Source organism: Dendrobates tinctorius, unplaced genomic scaffold (genome assembly GCF_039654945.1).
Source record: "Dendrobates tinctorius isolate UK_male_01 unplaced genomic scaffold, ASM3965494v1 ptg000016l, whole genome shotgun sequence".
NCBI lineage: Eukaryota > Metazoa > Chordata > Amphibia > Anura > Dendrobatidae > Dendrobates > Dendrobates tinctorius.
In genome coordinates this window covers 54920890-54946895 of record NW_027361684.1, presented here as the reverse complement: position 1 = coordinate 54946895, position 26006 = coordinate 54920890, and the positions used below count along the sequence as shown (strand labels likewise).

At 41.0% G+C, this 26006-nt stretch overlaps 1 protein-coding gene across 4 annotated transcripts in view; it reads right to left on the bottom strand.

Moving 5' to 3' along the window:
• SH3KBP1 (SH3 domain containing kinase binding protein 1) overlaps window positions 1-26006 on the bottom strand; it is a 585247-nt gene that overhangs the window by 128819 nt on the left and 430422 nt on the right. For all 4 annotated transcript variants that reach the window (XM_073565874.1, XM_073565873.1, XM_073565875.1 and 1 more), the window contains 2 exons: window positions 8728-8806; window positions 4642-4736 (listed from right to left, as the gene is read on the bottom strand). In XM_073565874.1, the coding sequence (XP_073421975.1) occupies window positions 4642-4736; window positions 8728-8806 (174 nt within the window). The remainder of the gene's footprint in view (window positions 1-4641; window positions 4737-8727; window positions 8807-26006) is intronic.

The following is a 26006-nucleotide window of genomic DNA, read 5'->3' as shown; positions in this document are numbered from 1 at the left end:
CATAGAGACAGTAGAGATAGAGCTGTACAAGGGTTCTTCTGCTACACTCCACACCTGTAATGGTTCTGCCAGCCTGAGTGCCTCATGCTCTGCCGCATATTCTACTGTACACCCTGGGAAAGGGAACCGTATCATCAGGACATAATCATGAGTAAGCAGTGAACACTATTTCCACAGTGAACCAAACTGTGTAGGCCCATCCTCGGTAGTAATATAACTGAAGGGCTGTGTGAATTAATATAGTAACCCGGTATATAACCGGCAGTCTGCCGATCACTTTATATAAGACATTAACTGAGAAGCTTCCTTCTTAAACGGGACGAAGACCATCTCTCTTGCTACCTAAAATTTCCAGCTTGTATGAAGGACTGTGATACCATTGCTATGGACTATGTATTGTGAAGTGAATATAGTAAAGACTTCTTTGTTAATATCCTTGTCAGCATTCATCCTTGAAACTGTGCTCACACACACTAAGAGTCTGTAAGGGCTCAATGTGAGGGACACAGGGCTAGCACGCCATGCCGTCTGTGACATTCCTAATTTCTTTATTATTGGCCGGCCCTGGCTCCTATAACATCTAGTTCCTCCCTGGGCACTGCAACCTACGCAACAAAAAATGGCAATTATTTTTAGTTCTTTAAGAGCCTCGAAATCTCTTGTCACTACATGTAAAATCTAGAGAACTTATCTTACTTACTGGTGTGTGGGAACTTTTCAACCCCCACTTGCATGACAGCCAAACATACAATAGTTCCATCATATTACGATAGACAAAATATTTCCACTATACATGAAAAGCGTATATGTCACAACTCTGTAGTCGGACTACCCGGGGCAAGGGGCTCCTTCCCTGTCCATAGTGCTATGGGGCACCATAGCTATCCCTGCACCCCAGATTACATCTGATGGTGAAGACGCCGGGGCCACATACCTTGATGACCTCCTGCATCAGCCCTATATCTCTCCATCTCGCCCACTCAGGGAAGTGGGGAGTAATAGTGCATTTATATACACAAACCAAACTAACAAGATAGGATGTATAGGGATAAATGAAATACCAAACATACATATATGTACTGACAGACAACAGAGAGGAACATTGGGGAGAAAAGGAGGGTAAACAAAACAAGAGAGGATGAAGAATCACACACAGCAGAAATACCAAGCAACACTCACAGATCAACACTCCAAACCTCTCTACCAGCAGCCGAGTCTTCCTCCTCACCAGGCAGTAGAAAGCTTACACTGGCAATACAAATTGCGAAAGGCCAGTGTATATAGCAGAACACTGAAAGGCTGAGATAATCCAAGCAGGGATGCTTCAGAGACTCTAAGCTGAACAGTTTAACCCGTGCACTGCTAATAGAAACCAGCATAATTTAATATGAAGGGATAGTGCTTCTAATCAGTGCAGGAGTACATGAAATGAGACACTGCGGTCTTCTGGCCGTTCTCTGTCGTGGTAAACCAGTGACAGCAAACAGTTGTGTCAAAAATTGTTTGCTTATTTCCTATTCTTTGCATGTTTGTAAGATGTAAATGTTTCAGATCACCAAATAAATTTAAATATTAGGTAAAAATAACACAATTAAGTTCAAAATGCAGTTTTTAAATGAAGGTCTATTATTAAGGGAAAAAGCAATCCAAACCTACAAAGCCCTATGTGAAAAAGTGATTCCCTTAAAACATATATTATCTGTGGTTGATCACATCTTTGGGAAGATGAGTTAAAATTCCCTAGCCACACCAAAGCCTAAATTACTGCCACACCTGTTCTCAATCAAAAAATCACTTAAATAGAACCTGCCTGACAAAGTGAAGTAGCCCAAAAGGTCATCAAAAGCTAAACATCATACTGCGATTCAAGGAAATTCGGAAACAAATCAAAAACAAAGTAATTGAGATCAGTCTGGGAAAGGTTATAAGATAATTTCTAAAACTTTGGGACTCCAGCAAACCACAGTGAGAGTCATAATACACAAATGGTGATAACATGGAGCAGTGGTGAAACTTGTCAGAAGTGGCCGGCCCACCAAAATTACCCCAAGAGTGCAGAGACAACTCATCCAAGAGGTCACAAAAGACCCCTCAATAACATACAAAGAACTGCAGGTCTCACTTGCCTCAGTTAAGGCACTGTTCATGACTCCACCATAAGAAAGACTGGACAAAAATGGCTTGCATGGCAGAGTTCCAAGACAAAAACCACTGCTAAGTAATAAGAACATAAAGGCTTGTCTCAAATTTGACAGTAAACATATTGATGACCCTCAAGAGTTTTGGGTGAATATTCTGTGAACTGACAAGACAAAAGTTTAACTTTTTGAAAGGTATATGTCCCATTATATCTGGTGTAGGTGTAACACAGAATTTCAGAAAAGGAATATCATACCAACAGTAAAATATGGTGGTGGTAGTGTGATGGTCTGAGACTGTTTTGTTGCTTCAGGACCTAGAAGACTTGCTGTGGTAAATGTAACCATGAATTCTGCTGGCTACCAAAAAATCCTAAAGGAGAATGTCCGCCATCTGTTTGTGACCTCAAGCTGAAGCGTACTTAGGTTATGCAGCAGTACAATGATCCAAAACACACCAGCAAGTCCACCTCTGAGTGGCTTAAGAAAAACAAAATTAAGACTTTGGAGTGGCTTAGTCAAAGTCCTGATATTAATCCAATTGAGGTGTTGTGGCATGATATTAAAACGGCGGATCATGCTCGAACATCCTCCAATGTGGCTGAATTACTACAATTCTGCAGAGATCAGTGGACCCAAATTCTTCCAGAGCATTGTAAAGACCCATTGCCAGTCGCAAAGGCTTGATTGAAGTTGTTGATACTAAGGGGGGTCCAACCAGTTATTAGGTTTAGGGGGCAGTTACACAGGACCCGGTAGGTTTGAATTTCTTTTACCCTTAATAATAAAACATTAATTTTGTTTACTTGTGTTATCTTTGTCTAACATTTAAATTTGTTTGGTGATCTGAAACATTTACTTATAACAAACATGCAAAAGAATAGAAAATCAGGAAGGGGGCAAACACTTTTTTTATACAACTGTACATTGTACCAATTATAGTGCCATATATACATGAAAGGGTTAAAATGTTGCAAATGCTGCTGTCAACTCAAATGACTCTTGAACGCCAGCATTCCCTCTGATGTGAGACTGCCCCATTTGTCATCAGTGATGTTTTGGAGGACTAGTGGGGGATGACTAAACCAGACAAGGCCTTTTCACTGTGACATTGGCAACACATTAACATGTGAGCTGCAAATGGTGTGAAAGTTAGTAGGCCATAAAACCTGATTAGAGGCAGCTAAAAGCCTGCTGCAGCACACACACTTAATGATCCTTTCAGTTTCCGGGCATACATATAATAGCAGACGCATTTAGCAGGATATAAAGTAATTGGTTTTTATGCACTATGAACACTTTACTTTATTCCTTAAAAGTGTGGATATAAGGAGAATAAAAAAAGAAAACTATCAAGGAGATAACCAAGTTCTAATGCAGACAGAATAAAAATATACTGTACTTGAACAAAAAAAAAACCCCCATAGAAGACATAAAATAGGAAAGCCCAGGTTATAGACATTTCTCTAGGTCACTCAAAGGATATAATGTTCTCCAGTTTATAAGAAATAGTAACACTCTGTACACACTTTGGACATTCCTAATTCAGAATTAATGTCCAAGGACCAAGACTGATCTGTTGCATAACTAATGCAAAGGGATGCAAAGGGGCTCCGTTAGCTATTTTGGGGTCAGTCTGGGTTCCGATCTGTATCTGTTTTTAGAAAGAAAAAGCGCATCATACATATCCGTTCTAAAAATTGACACAGAGGCATCAATATGGTTCCTCAGCTTCTGCTAGCATGAGTGATGCAATGGGTCTTTATTGGACACTAATTTTGTTTGTTCCCCAGCATGGAAAAGATCCATGATTTGGATTCTGGGTGTCACTTTACGTGATACTGCTGATCTGCTGGATCAATGAAAGTTAGTGTTTCGCAAGTGGAAGCTAGGTGTAAATCTAAACGTAAAGGGGCAATTCTTAAAATTATTTACAGTGGCTGTCACATTGATATAGCTCTAAAGAAGATTTAAGCAATGTGAATGGCAATGTATTCCTTCATATTTACTGCTTCTACATAAGGGCTCATGTACAATACCTTAATAAGTCTCCATAAAACCTTCATACTTCATGAAGCCATAATACATCACTCATAGACTTTCATGGTCACTACAGTTCCCACATATCATCCTGATGACAATGGTGGGATTTTACAATGAGGCAATGCATTTAGAGGAAAATACCTTCCTGATACAACACATTATGATATCGCCATTTGGTGGAATTACAGGGACTCACAGGGATTATATGTGTCTTTGCCGTCGGTATAAGGCCTAAGAAATATCCTGAATCTAAAATTGATCTGCTGACCTGAATTTTTGATGGTCACAGCCCAGTTGATCTTTCCATTGACATTAATATATTTCTTCCTATATTTGTAATTTGCTTCAGATGGCAATGAAATGAGCACAATACTTGGTAATGGAGACCATGGGATTGAGATTCCCAATCTGAAAGTGCCAGAATAAATATCTGATGTGAACATTAACGTTGGGAAATTACCTTGTTTACGACAAGCACAATATCACCTTCTCTGATTGTCAATTCGTCTTCATTGAGCGCTTCGTATGGGAAGAGGACTTTACAGTAATCCTTGGCTACAAAGCAAAAAGAAACAAGATTTGATTTATTTAGCATCAGTAATCAGTATGCAAATGGATGGGCTGATATCAGAGAAGCTGGCAGAGGCCAATAATTAATAACTCTGTATGCGGGAATATATTCAATCCAATATTACAAAACTGCTGCTAGGCATAAAATAGAGCTCGCTATCATAACGCGCATGATGATGAGAGTTTCTGGAGATTTTATTTGGAAAACTGATGGGCTAGGCCACAAAACGCAAAATAATGGGACAAAGACAAAATCACAGTTACTGTATATATCTTTAAAGGCCCCATATACGTAAGGTAAAAACATGGCTGAATCACCCATGATCAACCAACTAACTAATGTATTTCAAGACGGCACAACAACTTTCCTCTGAAAGTTGTAGGGAATATAAGGACTGGGCCGAAATAATTTAATAACTTGACCTTTTTGTTCTGCCTGCAGAAAAGCCGCTTCCCCCTCCGCCTCCACACGCAAAATTGAACATCTAAAGCTAAATGTTCGTGCATATGGGGGATTCGGAAGAGTTAGGTGACAGCTGAACAAGTCAACAGCTGTATACGGGGTATGTGGACCTAAAAGAACTTCTGTTACCAGATTTCACAATACAATCTGCATAAATTATTAAATACATGTCTTAGACCTAATGAGACTGGAGCATTTACTTTGAAAATCCATGTAAAAAAGGCTGTATAATCCTGATATTAAAATGAGAATTTTATGAGTCCAGCTATAAAACAAGATAACTCAAGAGTCCAAGTGTATTCAATCTCCGCTCACCAACCACCAGCCCTGACTGACAGTTTGTACTGAGCAGGGTGAGATCTCAGCAGCATGTGGGTGGAGATGTGGTTAAACTTTCAAAAAAGATTATGCAACCATTTTGACACTGTTTTCAGAGTAAATACACTACCTTCAACAGGGATGAAAGATATAATTAAATAATGCTCACAGTTTGTATTGTGAAATCTGGTGGACAGATCGGCTTTAAAGTAGTTTTATGAACAGGTGAAATAAATTCACGGTCAGGGTAGTATTAGGACTCACAGCACGAAACTGAGAGATAGGCGAGATAGATATGTCTGGTACAGCATTACAGGGAACCTGTCACCAGAAAAAATGCTATTAACCTGCAGATTAACCCCATATCTGTGGGTAAGTAGAGTTATTATACTAGCCGGTGCCTGCAGTTAGCCTAACGATGTGTGAGAAAATGAACGTTATTCTCCCCCACAGCATTCCTGTGTCAATCACAGTGGCGGTGCTGGTTCAGTCACCACTCTGAGTATACATCATGTTTCAAGTAAGAGTTGAGGGCCCCATGAACATTTGACTGTTGACTGAACCCATTGATATCAGGGGATTTGGCCGACATTAGTTTAATATATGTGAGGTACTTTACACATAAGGCCGAGGTCACATTTGCGAGAGCAATGCGAGAAACTCGCACAAGTCTCTCACATCAATACCCGGCACTCGGGACCGGAGTGTGCGGCTGCATCTACACAGCTGAACGCTCCGGTCCAAACCGCTGGCGGTAGTGCCGGGTATTGATGTAAGAGACTTGTGTGAGTTTCTCGCATTGCTCTCGCAAGTGTGACCCCGGCCTAAGGGAAGTTGCTCAGTACTTTGATATTAATAATATCATATCCTTAGGGTAGGTAATCAATATCAGATTAGTGGGGGTATGACACCTGGCGCCCCAATGATCAGCTGTTAGCCGGTGGCGCAGCTGCCAGGACACCACAGCTCCATACAGTATGCAGTAGTCATTGTCACATACTGCAACTTATCTGGAGGAAAACTAATTTGCATACTTTTTTTTCCCCAAGAAGAAGTACCTGGCTTATAAGTCTCCCCTACACCTGTTGGCAGTCTCCACCAGGAAAAAAAAGTACCTTCCCAGACCCCAAAATTGTTGCCATGGCTTCCAAATGACTATGTTAAAATTTGCCAGTTTCATGACCATGTGGCAGGCATATACTAGTGGCTTCATTGTTGATGAAACCATATGCCATAAAATGTTATAAACAGGACTGCCAGCCGTTTTTTATGAAATGGGCATAAACTACTTGGAAGACGCATCCTAAAATACATTGAGGCATAGGAACGTAGAGCAGGAAGCAGCATCTTCACACCAGACCAGAAAAGCTAGAAAGGGAAGGGCATTTATAGGCAGAATCGGGTGGAGCGCCTTCCGGTCTCACGGTATAACAAGAGTGTGGGCTTGCCAAGTGTGATGTCGTCCTCTAGAATAGAAGTCGATGCCAACACTAATGACTGGGTGTTAGGCTTTTAGTGAAATTATTTTAGTTCCAATAATGGACGGTTCTGAGAACGTGAAGCAGTTCCTTGCTAGAAATGTTACAGAATACAATAGCCACTTCCTAAAGGTAGAGTGGGTGCTGCGGTCCCTCCTTTTTTCAGCTTTGGCCCTTGCTTATACTTAGCATATAGGACAATGTGATTTATCATTCTGAAGATCTTACTGCGATATCAGCTGCTTTTAAACAAGGGAGAAAAAATGTAGAAACTTGAAGAACCAAAACATTAACAAAAAAGTGGGAAGCATGACATTAACAAATAGCTGTGTGAATAATCTAATGAAACATGATTGTATAGAAAGTGATAGCTATTTTACACCAAAACACTCACTATATATTTCCCTACAATCCCGGCTCCCTCCATGACAAGTCTGTGCTTGGCTGTGAAGATTGTGCGCCTAGTGGTTGTGTGTCTGGGCTGATGCCACAGATAAACATTCTTCAATCAGCTATTTGCTGTGGATGAGTGACCTTAGGAAGACTGGAGACGGCATTGCTTTGGTGGATTCTGGTAGAATAAAGCATGTACAATCTGATAACCGGGAATGGCTCACATCATGTGCCTTTGTTATACATTGGACTGTCTCGGTGGCTTTATGTCTCCGTGGTTTTATCACCACTGCCACTTGTTTGTATGACTAGGGCATTTTCACATGTATAGAGGCAACATGGGTCCCGGTTTACAATGAGACGTCATTTGTGCTAGAAAATAGCACAGATTAAGCCAGTCCATAAACTATAACATGACTTGATGAAAACCTTATATTTTATATTCTGCTAAATGCATGTTAAATAGTCTAGAAAATATAATTAATAGAGTTGTACACATTGGCGCGCCTATGGGGGAGTTATTACAAGAATGGCACTCCCTGCCGGGGAATTTTTTGCTTATGTAGATATTGAAATGAACACATTTTCAGATGCATATCAATATAACGACATCACCTCCATAAACAGAGTATACTAGGCGGCAAACCTATTAAGCCAGGCCTGGTGTGGAAGTAAAAGGCCTCTCAATGGGGTGCTCCGCTTATTTAAGAAAATGAGTCTCAAGAATATGCTATTCTACCTTCACAGAATCTGGTGCTGCCGCTCCAGTAGTCTCTTTCGGTCTTTGGTTAATTCTAAGAAAATTGATGGGCTAAATGCACATGACCACTGCAGACAATCATTGATCTCATTAATAATGTATGGCACATAAGACCAGTGAATGGTTGAGTGGTCAGGTGCTCATGGACAGCACATCATCTCTACAGGAAGTAAGCAGAGACCTATGGGGTCCACTGGATAAAATAGGTGAGTATAGCTTAGTTATTGTTTTTCATGCCATTCCTCATAAAACTGTCACTTTTTTTCATATTTTTTAAAATCCCCTTTAAGACTGTATGGCACTATGGGGGCAATGAATGTCACTTCTGGGAAACTCAATCAGACATTACGACCCTATAGGAGACTGTATGTCGCTACTGGAAACTGAAGTGGGAGAGGGAAATGTATTAAGATTTTCTGATACTACAGTAGATCACCAAGGGGTCACTGTGTGGCATGTATAGTACTGTTATCAGATCAGATATGACATTCCAGATCATAAGACATCATGATAGAAGTATTGAAATACTAAAACTGCAATAACGGTGCACAGAAGAAATCTTACTCTTTGATTTGTTTTCAGCTTCCATCTTCAGAGATTCCTGCGATGCCATGGTTGGTGGAATTTTTTTCCCCATTGTTTGCTGAAAAGAAAAAATAAGAACTTGTAACTTCCCTCTAAAGTCCATTCAACCATCAATCTAAATACTAAAGGATGTGTTTTAAATTGTGCTTGTGTTTTTTATTTCCTTTGCCCTTGAAATTAGCTTCTAAACCACGTGGGGCTAACATGCAAGCTAAACACACAACGAAAAAACTGAGGACCTCTTTCAGCCAGTGTCCACCTCCGAGCAATATTTTACACATAAAGGGACCGTGTCATCAGGTTTTTCGTACAAAAGATGTTTCCACTAAATTCTTCAACCTTTTAAATATCTTAAAAATTAGTATTGAAGTTGTCCAGTGCTGCATTCTAATGTGCACATAGCAGTCTGATGGTTGTCTCTGGACCATTCTCGAGCGCCCTCTCTCAGCCCTGAAACACCACTCATCCACCTACGATGATGTACACAGACAGCGGAGAACCTGCATATCCACAAGGCTTTGCCGGCTGTGTGGATGAAGTAGAAGACATCATCCATGCCATTCGTAAGAGGAGCAAAGCAACAAGGCAGAGAAGCAATGCTAAGCACGATCCAGAGACACCCATCGGATCGCTCAGTGCTGGAGAATGTCAAAACTTCTTATTCAAGTGTGTGACATTGCCCAGGGGATAAGGTGAAAATAGGAAAGTATTAAATGGCTGACAAATGTGGTGGCAGTGGCTTTTATAGGGAAAACCCAATGACATGCTCCTTTTAGGCCAAGTTCCCACGAAGAGTATTTGGTGCATTTTTGCTGCACAAAGAACGCAGTGTATTTAACTTTCAGGAAAGCAGATTGGATTTCTCAAATTCTCTCGCCCATTGAGCGTTTTTTTTAAGCTGCAGAAACGGACTTGAGAAATGATTCTTAAATTTGCAAAAAGCAAATTTCTCATGCAGTAAATATACATTTTTATGTGAATGAAATGTGGAAAATCCGCAGGTAAAACATGCACATGCGCTTTAGTGCTGCCCCACAGCAGGAACACACCAAAACACATGGAATTCGCACATGAATGTATCAATAGAGTTTTATTATAAGCTAAATAGCAGGAAGTACCAAAAACAAAGCAGCTTTATTTAATACACGACATACTAAAAGGAGGCAAAATCAGCAGCATAAAAACGCGATAAAAGTGCATGTGAAAAAAAAACCTACTTAAAAACGCAAGTAACCTAGTTTAGCTACCCTAATTGATGTAGAATTGCTGATGAAAATCTACAACATTAAATACACCAAAAACTCATCATGGGAACTTAGTCTTAATGTCTAAAATATGAATTCCAAACTGAAGTAAAGTCCAAATTTCAATACACTATCTGCCAAAAAATGTTCTAAATACATTCTTATTCGATGGGAATAAATGGGTGAGGTATATGTCATGCATGTAAGTCATATGTCCAGGATGTATGTCGGGCGTATACATTGGAACAATTTACTTATGTGGGAGAGGGAAGGGAACAGAGAGCCCAAGAACGTGCTGATGTAATCATGGTAATCTGAGCAAGAAGACTAGAAGATCATTATGTACAATAGACCTATGAGACATAACGTTTGGCACACAGAATAGACATTGAGAGGTCAGGAAGAGAATTACTGAACTTTTGAGTAAAAGATATTACATTTTTACACTATTCTAGATCCATCTTCATTATTGACTTTTTAGCTCTGAGATCGTACTGTAACTTACGAGTCTTAGCACACTCCCAAGTCATTTGAAGGGATGTCATGTTCTCGGTTATGAAGCATTTAGGAATATTTATGGATATGGTGGTGCACTGCTGGAAACAGAGGAGTCTCCACCGAGGATTGAAGGACACAAATAGATATGTTGTTTATTGGTTTATGTGTTTTGGAGCTCCTTTCTCAAGTGGTTTGTCTTGAAAAAGGAGCTGGTACAGCTCCAAAATGCATCAACCATATCCATGGATATTCCCATACACTCCAATCCTGTTGCTGAAGAACATCAATCCATCTGCACATGGAGCTGCAGACTTTTTATATGCCTTTGGGGGAGTTGTGCCTGTCATAACCGGAGCCTTCTGAAACGTTATCAACCTATGTGCGCATTGTTCTCACTTTCAACCTAGATCAAGATGTTCCTTGTCATGATGGAATTTTTCCCCCCAAGATATGCAGAAATAAATACTGTGCTCTCACTTTTTGGCCTGAATGTTGAGCATTGGTGAGGAATGGATCATGAAGGCAATATTCATGTGTTATTTTAGTCTGACATGATAACCCCTGGTGTAGTAACTGTGGGGCAGCATGAAGCTGTTAGTTTAGTGATTTGGGCTTTAGGCTTCTTCTGTTTTCAGTTTATTGTAGAAAAAACAGCTTTCTGAATCGGAACTTTGTGGATGATCATAAGGGAAACTACTGCCAGGTAAATTAATATTTCATCCAGGCCACCACCATACCGCCTTCTAGTCTGTGTATGTAGGTAACCACTCCTGGTTTCCGTATGCCCTTCCTCTGTAAATTCCCTCTGGCAACTGAGACAACCCTCCTTTAACCTGGAACTGTTGTACTTATGCTGAAACACCTGCTCATCTGTACATGTTCATTTACTCCTCTGCTCTGAAGAAGCAAGTTGTGTGGACGTTATACTTTAACATCAGTGATCGGCAACCTGTAGCTCTCTAGAGATTGTGAAATTACGGTCATTCTATTTAAAGTGCAATCACACAATAAATAAGTATCACTTATCCCCAGGAAAGGTGATTAAAGGTTTTTTTGGGGGTTCAGAAAACCTTTATCTCCCAACTGCATTTAGTTTTACTAAAAAATAAATTTTCCTTTACTCACCTTCCTCAGGTCCAGCGATGTGTTTCCTTTGCTACGCACTGTGACTGTTATTGTTTGCAGCATTGTTGGCACATTTGGCAGCACTGCAGCCAATCACCTATCATCTGCAGATGACAGAAAGCAATGCATACAGACAGCAATCAAACTGGAGAAGAAAGAGGGGGATTTGTACACCTCCAGTCTCTTCCCATCACTTCTGGCTTAATTAGCCATGTCCTGTGGTGTTCACCCACCAATGTATGAGAAATCCAGCAGAGAAGCTATCTAAATGTGATAGTATGGATATGTTTGTGTGTATGTATCACAGTTTGTATATGGGTGCAGCTGTATGTTAGTGTCAGGAACACCGCACTGCACTTGCTCACTGAGCCAGTGCGCGTGTCCTGAGTAAGACAAACTGTACTCAGAGATACCTGTGGAGCGGGCAGCAGCAGAGAAGTTGCGTGTTTCAGACCCGCAGGACCTGAAGCACGTGACTGCTGGGGGCGTGGTCTAAACTCCAGAGAGCTAGGAGCTGCAGGAAAACTCCTAGAATGGTAACTACGGAACAAAGTTACTAATTGGCATAAACAGGGACATAAACCAGATCAGGCCGGGGTCAAAGCACGAGATAGCACGACAATTACCAAAGGGCTAGACAGAACGGATAGTCAAGACATAGCCAAGAAGTCAGAAACCAGAGAAGCAGATATACAGTACAGAATCAACAGGCAAACTCACAACGGGGGACAGAACCGGATCATAACCATATAAGCAAGCTATAAGACAACGAACAGGCACACAGGGGTCAAAACACTCGGCCAAAGGCAAAAGTATAACTGACAGGGATTGGAGTTTCTCAGGGCTATAAAAAGCTCTCCCTGAACCAAAGACAGGCCACAATAATTAACCCCAGGCGTGCAGGTCAAAGCCTGCACTGAGCTCAAGACATTAACCCCTGACGTGCAGGTCAAAAACCTGCACTGGGACGATGACAGTTAGTTTGACTGTATGTGCGTCAGTGTGTGTTTGTGTGCAAAATTATGTATATGTATCACAGTGTATATATGTTTGTGTGAATTTATGTGTGTAATCCTATGCATTTATGTGTCACAGTGTGTATTTGCGTTCATTTTATGTGCTTTGTAGTATATGTATTAATGTACTATCTGTCCACATTTATTCTTGTACAGCCCTTTTTAAAGGGAGCCTGTCATGTCAAAAAAACGCTATTAAACTGGAGATGTGGGGTCAACCTGCAAAATAACAGTGATCTAAAGCTATGTGGCTGCAACATCATAAGCATGGCTACCTGGAGGAAAAGAACTGTATTCCTCCCGCTCCGTCTTTCAGTCATAAAGGAGCGGCTTCAGTCACCGCTCAACACAGTGTGAACAGCGGCAGTAAGCACACATCAGTCATGACTGACAGCCAGCTCAGCAGTGATTCAGTGCAGAGCTCGCTGTCAATCAGTTCCGGGAGCAGTTATACCAGACGCTGTGTACTTGCGGTGACAGAAGCAACGCTGGCCTCGCCTCTATGACTGAAAGCAGGAGGCTGCCGGGAGGAATAAAGTTATGTTTTTTTCTGGCAACCGGGCTTTCAGTGCAGCGGACGGGCAACTATAGAACGTTGAAGATTAACCCCATATCTACAGATTAATAGCATTTTTTTACATGACAGGTTCCTTTAATCCTGCATAGATCCTTGATGACAGTCATGCTTTTGTCTAATAATTGACATTTTATTTTTTTAATTTTACATTTAGATGCATTCACTTTCAGAATGAAGAACATTGGGTCCACCAGAGGATTTGATTCTGAGGGCCCACCTTTCTCCTCCACTGAAAAGCCCCATAGTAACTGCAAGGTTTGCACTATGAACTCTTCTGAAGGAGAAGCCAGGGCCCACCAGAGGATTCTCCGCTTCTCTAGTGGGCCAGTCCAACCCTGGATGCAATAGAGCAAAAAATATGACATTTTCAAAATTGAACAAGTTGAATCTGAATGACACATCAACAGGATAATTACAAGAAAAAATAAAAAGCGAGAAATTGGACATCTGCCTGATCTTGCAGGCACTCGGTCATTGGACTATCTATGCAAGCGATTCCAAGTTGCATTTACCGGCACAGTTGATACAAAACAACGACAGCCAATTACTAGGTCATGCTAATGGTCATTGTGTCCAAATGGCTACCCTTGGAGCGCTCATTCATTGCTTGGGCATAGAATGAATCTACCACCCTGTTATTTGTATATTCACATCTGCGCACCCACTCAAATACTGAGCATGTTGGAAAGCCTGATTGAGTCTGATTATTCGGCCTGCTTACCAAGATAAACACAGCTGACAGTTTCTCTGACAGCAAGATAAGATTAGCTTTCAAAACATCAGCCAGACCAAGCAGCGCACTGACTTCTTCCAAAGAGGTTTTGTATGGTCTCCAAAGAGCCGCATGTTAAAATATGAAATATTCAGTTTCAAGCCGCATTACCTAGCGCTAGAAGGAAGGACAGAAAACAACACCAACAACAATTCTGCCAATAGTAATTAGCTAAACAGCATCACTTATTATTCTGGAAGTCTATAATCATTTGTGACTGATGTAATTAGCCCTCTTTTATTTTAAACTATACATGATGGCGAAAAGGCACTGCCAAATGGGATGCCATTTTTTTGCCTCGTAATTAACCCTTCAAAGCTATTCGCTACACAGTAGCTGAATTGAAAACTTTCCACGTTTTTTATGTTCTCCGGACAAGTAAATGAACATTTTTTCCACTGGCAGAAGGAGGGAATTCAAGCTGTGAGATGAATTATTGTTTTGGAAAAGCAGCCAGCAACCGTGCAGGGAAGATGTGAGCTGGGTTCTCCCCAGGTTTATCAATCTCAAAGTAGAATTAGTCCTTTCTTTGTTTTCTTTAATGATATGGAAATTCATGAATGTTTCATGAGCAACTAGTAGCAGTGACTGATTTATTTTACAAATTGGAACATTACCAGCAGATTTATCAGGCAGCGTCTAAGCCATTTATCAGCTTTTCATATAAATGCAGGAAAATTAGGCTGTTTAATATGACAAGTACTGCTGCGTGGCATGCTGTCTCACGGAGTTGGCGGATGTCCTTACGCTTGAAGGTTAGCAGACCGAAAAGACAGACAGCTGTACATAGAAGTAAAATGTATTCACCAAAACACCATGATCCTTATCCTGTGCAGAAACAGCAACTGCCCAATATATTGTTCAAACACTGTACAAAGCAACAGTGTAGCCACTGAGCCACCGTGCTGCCCCCCTAACCAGAATGTGTGTTAAATCTTAGATTCCCCAAAGTACACCCCCTTTTCTGACAGCTTTGCACACAATTGGCATTCTCTCAAGCACCTTCATCAAATCATTACTTGGAATGGCTTTTACAGCAGTTCTGAAGGAATTCCCAGAGGTGCTGAGGACTTGTTGGCTGCTTTACCTTCACTCTGTGTCCAACTCATCCAAACCATCTCAATTGGGCTGAGGTGGGGTGACTGTGAATGCCACATATTTTGACACAGCACTCTATTCCCCTTGGTCACATAATAACATAACCCTTCTATAGCATAGGAAGTGTTTTAGGTCATTGTTCTGATGCAGCAAATATGTTGGTCACACAAATTGGAAGCTAGATGGGATGGCATGTCATTGCAAAATGATGTGGTAGCCTTAATAGGCAAGTGTGCCTTGAATTTGGAATAAATCGACAAGTGTCACCAACAAAGCACCCCCACACCATGCCACCTTCCTGTCTCTGCTTCACAGTGGGCTCCACACATGTAGAAACGATCCACTCATCTTTTCTCCATCTCACAAAGACATGGCAGTTAACAATAAAAGTCACAAATTTTGACTCATCAGCACAAATTTCCTCTGATCTCCTGTCCAGTCCTTGTGTTATTTGTCCTTCTTTGAAGCAATTCAACCATAAAGGCCTGCTTTCCACAGTTTTCTCCAGACACTTGATGCTGAGATGTGTCTGTTACTTACAGTGCATTATTTATGACGACTGTTATCTGCAGTGTTTTTAATTTGCATTTTCTAAGGCTGGTAACTCTGATGAACTTATCCTCTGCAGCAGAAGTCAATCTTGGTTTTCTGTTCCTGGTGCAGTCCTCATGACAGCCAGTGTCATCATAGCAATTGATGGTTTTCATGACTGCAATTGAGGATTCCTTCATATTTCTAGCAATTTTCCAGATTGTGCAACCTTCATTTTTTAGGCTACATTCCAATGATAAGTATTTGGTGCTTTTATGTTGCAGATTTTATGCATTAGCTAAATAAGGTTACTTGGATTTTTTCATTAAGTTTTTGAATGTGTTATCACATTTTTCAGCTGCAGTTTTTGTCTCCTTTTGGTGTGTCACGTTTTAGGGTATGTGCACACATTGCAGATTTGTGTGCATCTCCTGGCAGCAAATGCAGCTGCAGATTTCACAAACTTCATCGCGTTTTTTGTGCTTTTTTGTGCGTATTCTATGCTTTTTTAGTACAGTTTTTCATTGCGGTTTTCCACCTGCGGATTTCTAGAATGGAGCAGGTGGAAAACTGCAGCAAAAGCGCACAAAAGAAGTGACATGTGCAAAGCGGATTTTGTTTCACATAGGCTTTAATGCTACTGTACATCACATGCAGTTCTACTGCGAATCCGCAGGGCCAAATCCACTGCGTATATACAGCAGAATCCACACCGTGTGCACATAGCCTTAAATAAAAAAAAATTGTGTTAGATACTTTCTATAACTTAGTAACAATTAAATGGGTCCATCAATGAAAAGAATAGCCTTTAGATGCCGTCTGTGTGTATAATGTGTAGAAGACACTTGGAATGTTTTTTATGGTATATAAGGAATACTGATACCACATTGATGATAAATATAGATGCATGGACCAAACATGTCAGAAAACTGGAACTAGCACATATATCAAACATGGTCAATTTTTAATATGAATAAAGAAAGGAAAACTTGTCTGAAGGTGCTCATGATGCAGTCGAGAACTGCGGGGGGGGGGGGCAGGGTGGCACTATCTATGGTTTTCAAACAGCCTATTAAAAAATTGCTGGATTTTGCATGGGCAACAGCTGTATAATCAGCCAAACTACACGGCCATAACACTTGCCATTAGCTTTTCCCTTATGCGTTGATATATAAGTAACCAATAGAATCAATAGAACGAAAGTTTATTTTTGAGCACCATTTTAAAACATAAATGTTCTCCAAATACCTATTGCTAGTTAAGTGTATGCATATAAATGTATCTGGTTATTTTCTACTCTGAGAAGAAGAGTCAGACTGGCCCTACAGAATTAGAACAGGCTTTTAACCAATAAACAGCCCCAAAGGTCCAACAGAAGACAAACTTATTTGGAGAGAATTACATGAAGCAAAAATATGACAGTAGAAATGCAGTGCAGCTGAAAATACAATAAAGCTCAAGGCTATAATAATTGGTATATGTCAGATCAGTAAAAGATGATAAGTAGTCTAATGCATTGATTTACTAAGTCATTAAACTTGTTATTTAAATTATATTTCCATCAGAATATCCTATTTAATGAAGAGGAGTCTACACTTAAAAGATTTAGTTAAGAAATGTAATCATCAACATCAATAATGAAGATGTATTATGCAATTCCAAAAGGAAAGAAAAAAAAATAATTATCTCCATATAGCACTTCAGGAGCTTCTCTGCCTCCCTGATTGCTGGCATGCTCCTCATAATTAATAGTTTATCTCCACAACATGGTGGAACCAATGGCCTGAACTGTGCGTTCTCCCATGACGGAGAAATGAAGCTGTAGCCAGGGCCGGAATCACCATCCGGGTTAGTCCAGGGGCTCAATTGGCGTCTTGGACACCGGCACGTTATGGGGCCCGTGAGTTGGGGGGCCAGGTGCCAGCGCTGGCACCGGCCCTCCTCAAATACTTACCTCTTCCTGTTCCATGGTGCCCTGGTTATTTCAGCGTGTTCTGACTCTCTGTGACGTTTCTTGGCAGAGGGCGCTATGACGTCACTACAGTGAGCTCTATGCCAAGCAGTGCAGAATGCAATACAGGCATTGAGAAGACCAGAGCTGTGGGGAATGAGAAGAGGTAAGTATTTGATTATGTACTTTTTATGGATGGTTCACTATATGAGGCCCATTATACTGTTTGGAGCACTATATCAGGCCATTATTCTGAACGGAGCAATATATGAGGCCATTATTCTGAATGGAGCAATACATGGGGCCATTATATTGTATGTAGCATTATATGGGGCAATTATACTGTATGTAGCATTATATGGGCCCATTATACTATATGAAGCAATATATGGGGCCATTATAAACTATATGGAGCATTATATGGGACAATTATATACTACATGGAGCATTAAATGGGGCTATTATACTGTGTGAAGCATTATATGGGGTCCATTATTCTGTATGGAGCATTATATTGGGCCAATATACTGTATGGAGCAATACACGCGGCCCATTATACTGTATGGAGCAATATATGGGGCCCATAATAATGTATGGAGGACTACGTGGTGCCCAGAATACTGTATGGAGGAATATGTGATACCCATAATACTGTATAGAGGACTATGTGGTGCCCATAACACTTATGGAGGACTATACTGTCCTAAAATGAAAAGTCTGCAGTCACTATGTGTGCTGTGTACTGCAAGGATTTTACGATTTCTGAGCTATTGTAGAATTTACAATAGTTATCAATTATGTTATGTAAGAAGTAAGTGAAATCTTTGGCATTGTACTACACCTATATTTCTCTGCTGTATCTATGCATCATGAATCGTTTAATGTATTAAAGGGACACTTTCGCTCAGGGCCCACGAAAACCTGGAGCTAGCCCTGGCTGAGGCGATTTGCCCAGCTTTACAGCAGTGCTTGCAAGCTCTATTGCAAAGAACCTGCAAGAGCTGCCCGCCTTACCTAAGAGATCAGCCACCTCTGACAGACTGCAAGCAAGCCGGTAACCTAGGCAAAAATTAACAAACACTAGAATTAAACATCCATCAGTTCTTGAGAACAGTGCGGAATTAGAATATGAGATGCTTGTCTTTACAAACACTTTCTAATTGTAACCATTTATGATGCTGAGTCAACCACGATGGCTCAGTGGTTAGCACTGCTGCTTTACAACATTGGGGTCATGGGTCTAAATCTCACCACAGACAGCATCTGTGAGGGGTTTACTTTGTCTCCCCATGTTTGTGTGGGTTTCCTCCAGGCTCTCTGGTTTCCTCCCACACTCCAAAGACATACTGATGGGGTCAGTAATTATAACGTCTGTAAAGTGCTGTGGATTATGATGGTGATTAAATAAATAAAACCCCTTTAAAACATTTTAATAGCCTGTGATTGGATATCTGTACTAACAACAAGCTGAAATACGAAGATCTTATCTCTTCTGATGCATGAAGATGAGAGATTGACCAAATGTGGTAATGACCACAATGGACACACATAAGAGGAAGCTGAGCACTCTGAGGCTGTGTGCACACGCTGTGGATTCTGCTGCGGTTCCGCAGCGGTTTTGGCCGCTGCGGGTCCGCAGCAGTTTTTGCTGTGGTGTACAGTACCATTATTCCCTACGGGAATAAAAAACCGCAGTGCAGACGGTGTGGATTTTTCCGTGCGGTTTTGAAACCGCAGAAAGAATTGACATGTCAATTCTTTCTGCGGATTCCGCTGCGGTTTGCCATCTCCTCCATTGAGGAGATGAAAAACCACAGGGCAAAACCGCAGAGCAATCCGCTGGTCTTTTGACCTGCAGATTTACCTGCGGATTTTACAAAAACCGCGTGGCCAAATCCGCACTACAATCCGCAGCGTGTGCATGTACCCTAAAGGTATGTGCACACAATGCTCAGGAGGGTTCACTCCATAACTCACCTGAAATAGCTCTAGGTGAACGTTAACAAGAATAACAACTTGCTGTGCACATGATCAGCGCTTCTTTGAGCTTCTTTTAACCACTTCACGCTTATAAAGATGCAAAACAGTTAAAAGAAGTGACCTGACTGTTCTTCAGGCAGCTTCCACTAAGAAAGTCACTCACTTATAAATACCAGTAGATAGAAAAACAACACTGGTGACCAATCTACCGCAATAAATGACCGAGAAGAAAACAAAAAATATGCTAAAAAAAATACCACCAACATTTTTCTTAAGTGTCTTTTGCTAGCAAAACTTAGCGGATATGCTGGTGTCGAAAAGCATGTGTGATCTTTTTCTGGTGGATTATGCTTCGAAAGAAAAGCAAACTAAACACTCAAAAGAATAAGCATGTGCATTTCTAAAAATATGCAAAAATGACTCGCTATCAGTGCTGTGGATAAATGACTCGCTAGCAGGGCTATGGAGTCTGTAAGCCAAACCTCCGACTCATAAATTTCCTTGACTCCCAACTCCACAGCACTGGTCACTACTGAGCATGTGCATAAAGTGCAGCACAGATTCATCTCAAATAAAAGCCGAGATCCTCAGATCAGGAACAGAACTTACATTTATAGGACATTTCACAACTTTCCCAAATTCTGATGAAAACATTTACAACACATCCTGCACTGAACTACTGAACCCAATTTATTATATATTTTAGGAGTCGGTCCATTTTATACTGATATATGTAAGTACCTGGATAAGAATGAAGTGATTAAACAGAGTCAGTATAGGTTTGTAACTAATAAGTCATGTCAGACTAACTACCTTCTATAAAAAACAAAAAGCAAAAAACACAAATATCCTGAACTAAAAAGTAAAAAATATACTGCAAATAATGCATAAAGGTAATAATAATAATAATAATAAGGGTATTTAGTAAACATAATTTTGATCAAAATAATGTACAAGCCATCCCGCCACGTCACAGCAACCCTTGTGGGACAGTCCCTATTCTAGTATTTAAAACCTTTTCACTTGCCAAGTGGCGTGAATGTGAATAAGGGTCGAGCGGCTGAACCACTAGTAACAGCTTAGGCCAGACTGGATGGCTTTCCCAGCTCAGAAAGAGGGCGGACACACCCATATATGCACTGAATGCACAATGAAATGAATAAAAAACAAATCTGAACTGAGAAAAGTAAGTTAATGTGTATGCACAATGTAAGTGCATATTAACACATGACCATTAACCAGAGAAAACAAAAAGCAAAAACACAAATATCCTGAACTAAAACGTAAAAAATATACTGCAAATAATGCATAAAGGTAATAATAATAATAATGTTTACTAAATGCCCTTATTATTATTATTACCTTTATGCATTATTTGCAGTATATTTTTTACTTTTTAGTTCAGGATATTTGTGTTTTTTGCTTTTTTTTTCTCTGGTTAATGGTCATGTGTTAATATGCACTTACATTGTGCATACACATTAACTTACTTTTCTCAGTTCAGATTTGTTTTTTTATTAACTACCTTCTATGACAGAGTCACCGATTGGGTGGATCAGGGAAATGCTGTAGATATAGTATATCTTGACTTCAGCAAAACTTTCCTTATTGAAAAAATGGCTAAGTATGGAATGGACAAGGCAACTGTTAGGTGGATTCATAATTGGCTTAGCGATCGGACCCAAAGAGTGGTCGTAAATGGCTGCACATCCAGTTGGAAGAATGTCTCAAGTGGGGTACCACAGGGCTCTGTCCTGGGCCCTGTATTGTTCAACATCTTTAACAACGATTTAGATGAAGGAATTGAGGGTAAACTGATTACATTTGCTGATGACACAAAGCTAGGAGGGATAGCTAAATACTAGAGAAGAGAGAGAGAGGATTCAAAAAGATATAAATAAATCGGAGCAGTGGGCAGCAACTAACAGAATGGTTTTTAACAGGGAGAAATGCAAAATACTACATCTGGGCAATAAAAATGAAAAAAGCATATACAGAATGCAAGGAATAGGGCCAAGCAACAGCACATGTGAAAAAGACTTGGGTATACTAATAGATCACAGACTGAATATGAGTCAACAGTGTGATGCAGCAGCAAAAAAGGCAAATGCAATTCTAGGATGTATTAACAGAAGCATACAGTCTAGATCACGTGAAGTCATTATTTCCCTCTACTCCTCTTTGGTCAGACCTCATCTGGAATACTGTGTCCAGTTTTGGGCGCCACATTTTAAAAAAGACATCAACAAACTGGAGCAAGTTCAGAGAAGAGCGACCAGAATGGTGACCGGTCTGCAAACCCTGTCTTATGAGGAAAGGTTGTATGATTTGGGAATGTTTAGCTTGCAGAAGAGAAGACTGAGAAGAGACTTAATAGCGGTCTACAAATATCTCAAGGGCTGTCACATTGTAGAAGGATCATCTTTATTCTCTTTGCACAAGGAAAGACTAGAAGCAATGGGATGAAACTGAATGGGAGGAGACACAGATTAGATATTAGAATTTTTTTTTTGACAGAGTGATCAATGAGTGGAACAGGCTGCCACGAGAGGTGGTGAGTTCTCCTTCAATAGAAGTCTTCAAACAGAGGCTGGACAGACATCTGTCTGGGATGATTTAGCGAATCCTGCTTTGAGCAGGGGGTTGGACCAGATGGCCCAGGAGGCCCCTTCCAACTCTACGATTCTATGATTCCACCAAAATGGACACCAACTACACAGCCCTGCTCGCTTTGCTTATGTGGAGGGTTTGAGCTCCTTTGAATTGCTTCAGGTTTTTAAAGACACCAAGTGGATAAAAGAAATCACATGATCATTCTTCATGCGTATTCTTCATGCGTTTTCCACTTGGAATACGCTCTGTACTTTATAACAGAAGACACCCAGAAGATGAAAGGGCATTTTTTTGACCGTTATGAAAGAGGGGTTTTTTTTTTCTTACAAAACAGCTAATGGTTTCATCATTGGTGGACAGAGTAAAAAAAAAAAAAAAAAAAAAAAAATACCAGAAAACACCAGTAAAAAAGACACCACAAAAATGCTGGAAAAATGCTCAAAATACGAGCCAGTGGTCAAAAAAGCATACAGTAGACAATAAAAAGTGTTTTTTTCTCTGCAGCCAAAATCCGCTCACTTGGCAACATAAACATGCTGAGTTCAAAACTCCTGTTTTTCAGTTTCAAAGAGGTTTTATTGAAATTTTATAATTCAAAGGAACATTAGACTGTAAGGCTGTGTGCCCACATAAGCGTTTTTTCAGCATTTTTTCCATGCAAAAATGCTGAAAAAACGCATACATTAAGCATCCCATTCTTATAATGCATTCTGCAATTTTTGTGCACATGATGCGCTTTTTTCTGCATAAAAAAGCATTGCGGTAAAAAACGCAGAATGTTCATTAATTTTGCGGTAAAAAACGCATTTCCAGCAATATTCTATGAGAATGTGTAAGCTCCGGAAAAAAACGCATAAAAAACGCGAGTAAAAAAAACGCATTTTTCCTGGGAAGGAGTCCGTTTTTTGGTCAGGAATTTTCTGCATACGTGGGCACATAGCCTAAAACATATTCCCTTGCAGGGGAATTTTAACTTGCCATGACACACTTACAATCTATATTGGAGAAGACAAGCCAATTACAACAAGAGGGTAACACAATAGGAAAAAGAAACATTGGATCCACAGTGTACATTAAAATAGCGTTCGCATCTTTTCGATAACCCAGTGCTACTGATTATTTCTTTTCAGCGTTTTTTGAGTGCGGAATACATGTGTGCTTTGTCTACAGTACATGTTAGTTTTATTTACCAAATACGCTGTTAAAATGCAGCAAAATCTGATTTTTGCAGTGTTTTTATATGTTCTTATTGCTTTGTATGTATAAAACAAAACTTTACAAGATTTAAAAAACAAAAACAATGCAGTTCTCAAATTCAGTCAGAAAACAAGAACAAGCATGTGATTTCTGAAATCTCATCGCTTTTGCGGGTACTGTAAAGAGCAGCTTTTAATCTGCACCCAAAAAAACCGCAGGAAAAAACAGCTGCATGCGAACATAACTTAAAGTGAACCTGTCAGTATGATTTTGCTAAGCAAACTACAGACACTGTCAGGTTGGCGCTGTTACCCTAATTAAAATGATACCTGGGGTGAAGAAATCCATCTTGTGTTTCTTGTGTAATCAGTATTAGAAGTTTTCAGTAAATGATATGCCCGTGCTCCAGAGCGGGACTGTAGGCAGAGTCTTATCTTCCTGCTCTAGGTCTGAGAAACCAATGAAATACCTGTCCATAGGCCGCCCCGAAACACAAAGAGTCTGTCTCTCTCTGTCTCTTTGATGAGGAACATGTTTGTGCTTCAGGGTGGCCTGTGGACAGGTCTTTCCTTGGTTTCTCTGGCTTAAGGTACTGTCACACTTAGTGATGTACCAGCAATCCCGACCAGCGATATGACGCGGTCAGGATCGCTGGTACATCACTAAGTGGTCGCTAGTGAGCTGCCACACAGGCAGATCTCACCAGCGACATCGCTGGGGACGGGAGTCGCTACTTACCTGTCACACCAGGCGATCCTGCATCCTCCCGCCCGCATCCACGCGTCGCTCGTCGTCACAGCAGGAAGCGCCGAAGGAAGCTGACGACGAGAAACAGTCCAGGACGTTCTCGCGCGATCAGCGATAACCAGCGTGGGAGCGGGTCGTAGGTAAGTATCACACGCAGTGATATCGCTAGCAATATCGCTATAACGTCACAAGTTATAGCGATATTGCTAGCAATATCTCTTAGTGTGACAGTACCTTAAGAGAAAGAAGATAAGGCCGGAGTCACACTGGCGAGGAATACGGGAGAGTGAGAGGCGCAAAAAGCATGCATTACACACGGACCAATGATTCTCTATGGGGTCCCTCGCACCAGCCGTATATTTCTCCTCAGTATCCTGCGCTCCGTGCCACTCGCAGCATGCTGCGATTGTCAGCGTACTACGCCCGTAGTACGCCAATGCAAGTCTATGGGTGCGCAAAAAATACGCATTACACACGGACCACACATGTGACTTGCGAGAAATACGCACCCGGTGTCTTTTAGCAAAGCCGGCAATTCAGTGCGCGATACAGTAAACTCACACTGACAGGTTTAATAAAGAAACGAAAGAATAGATATATACACAAAGAATACATATATATATATATATATATATATATATATATGCATTCTATGTGTCTATATCTATTCTTTGGTTTCTGTTATAAACCCTGTCACAGGGCTCCATTATATGTCCATTTTGCAAGCCTGCGAGAAAATCTCGCCATACGGATTACATACGGATGCTTACATGCGCAAAATACATGACCACACCTTGATTACGGATGACATACGGAGCACTGTTTAGGGGCCATTCATCCGTATTACGCATGTAAAATACTGACCGTATTTTGCGCAGGTTAGTGTGACCCCGGCCTAAGACTCTGCCTACAGTCCCGCCCTGAAGCACAGACACATCATTAACTGAAAACTTCTAAGGCCGGGGTCACACTGGCGAGGAATACGGACGAGTGAGAGGCGTTAAAAGCACGCATTACACACAGACAAATGATTCTCTATGGGGCAGCTCCCATCAGCCGTATATTTCTCGTCTGTATTCTACGGTCCGTGCCAATCGCAGCATGCTGCGATTGTCAGCATACTACGCCCGTAGTACGCCAATGCAAGTCTATGGGTGCGCTAAAAATACGCATTACACACAGACCAGATGTGTGACTTGCGAGAAATACGCACCCGGTGTCCTTTAGAAAAGCCGGCAATTCAGTGCGCGATACAGTAAAATCACACTGACAAGTTTTATAACACAAATGAAAGAATAGATATATACTGTGGGGATGTGGCTCGCTTAGGTGCAGCGGGAGACAAATGTGAGACAGGTTCTTCCACAGTGCTTGCAGTTTATTCACGGCATAAACGCACAAGGCAACGTAACAGCAAACAAATAGCCTTTTAGCTCAGGCAAAATAACACAATGTCCGTAGTTGTAGACTCAGAGCAGGAGTCTCAGCACACATGGGAGGTTTAGTCCTCCCCACACACAACTCCTTGGTTCAGGAGCAGGCCACATTATAAGGCTGTAGCCACACCCACGTTCCCAGCAGCTGACTGGTCACCTGACTGTGACCTCACCACAGGTCCTTCAAACAAAAACAATAACAATATCTGTTATGCTTTACTTCTGCCTTACATTATAGAGACAAGCCATTTATGAGACACATATCTACCATCGATTACACGACCCTTAGCCCTGCCACATACCTCCCCCCTCTGCCTAAAGCCGTGGGGCTTGGCACTTTCACCTACCAGGCAAGGGATTCTGGAGAGGGCATCGGCATTCCCATGTAGCTTCCCGGCCCTATGCTCTACATGGAAGCTGAAGTCTTGTAGGGCTAAGAACCAGCGGGTGACCCTAGCATTCTTGCCCTTGGT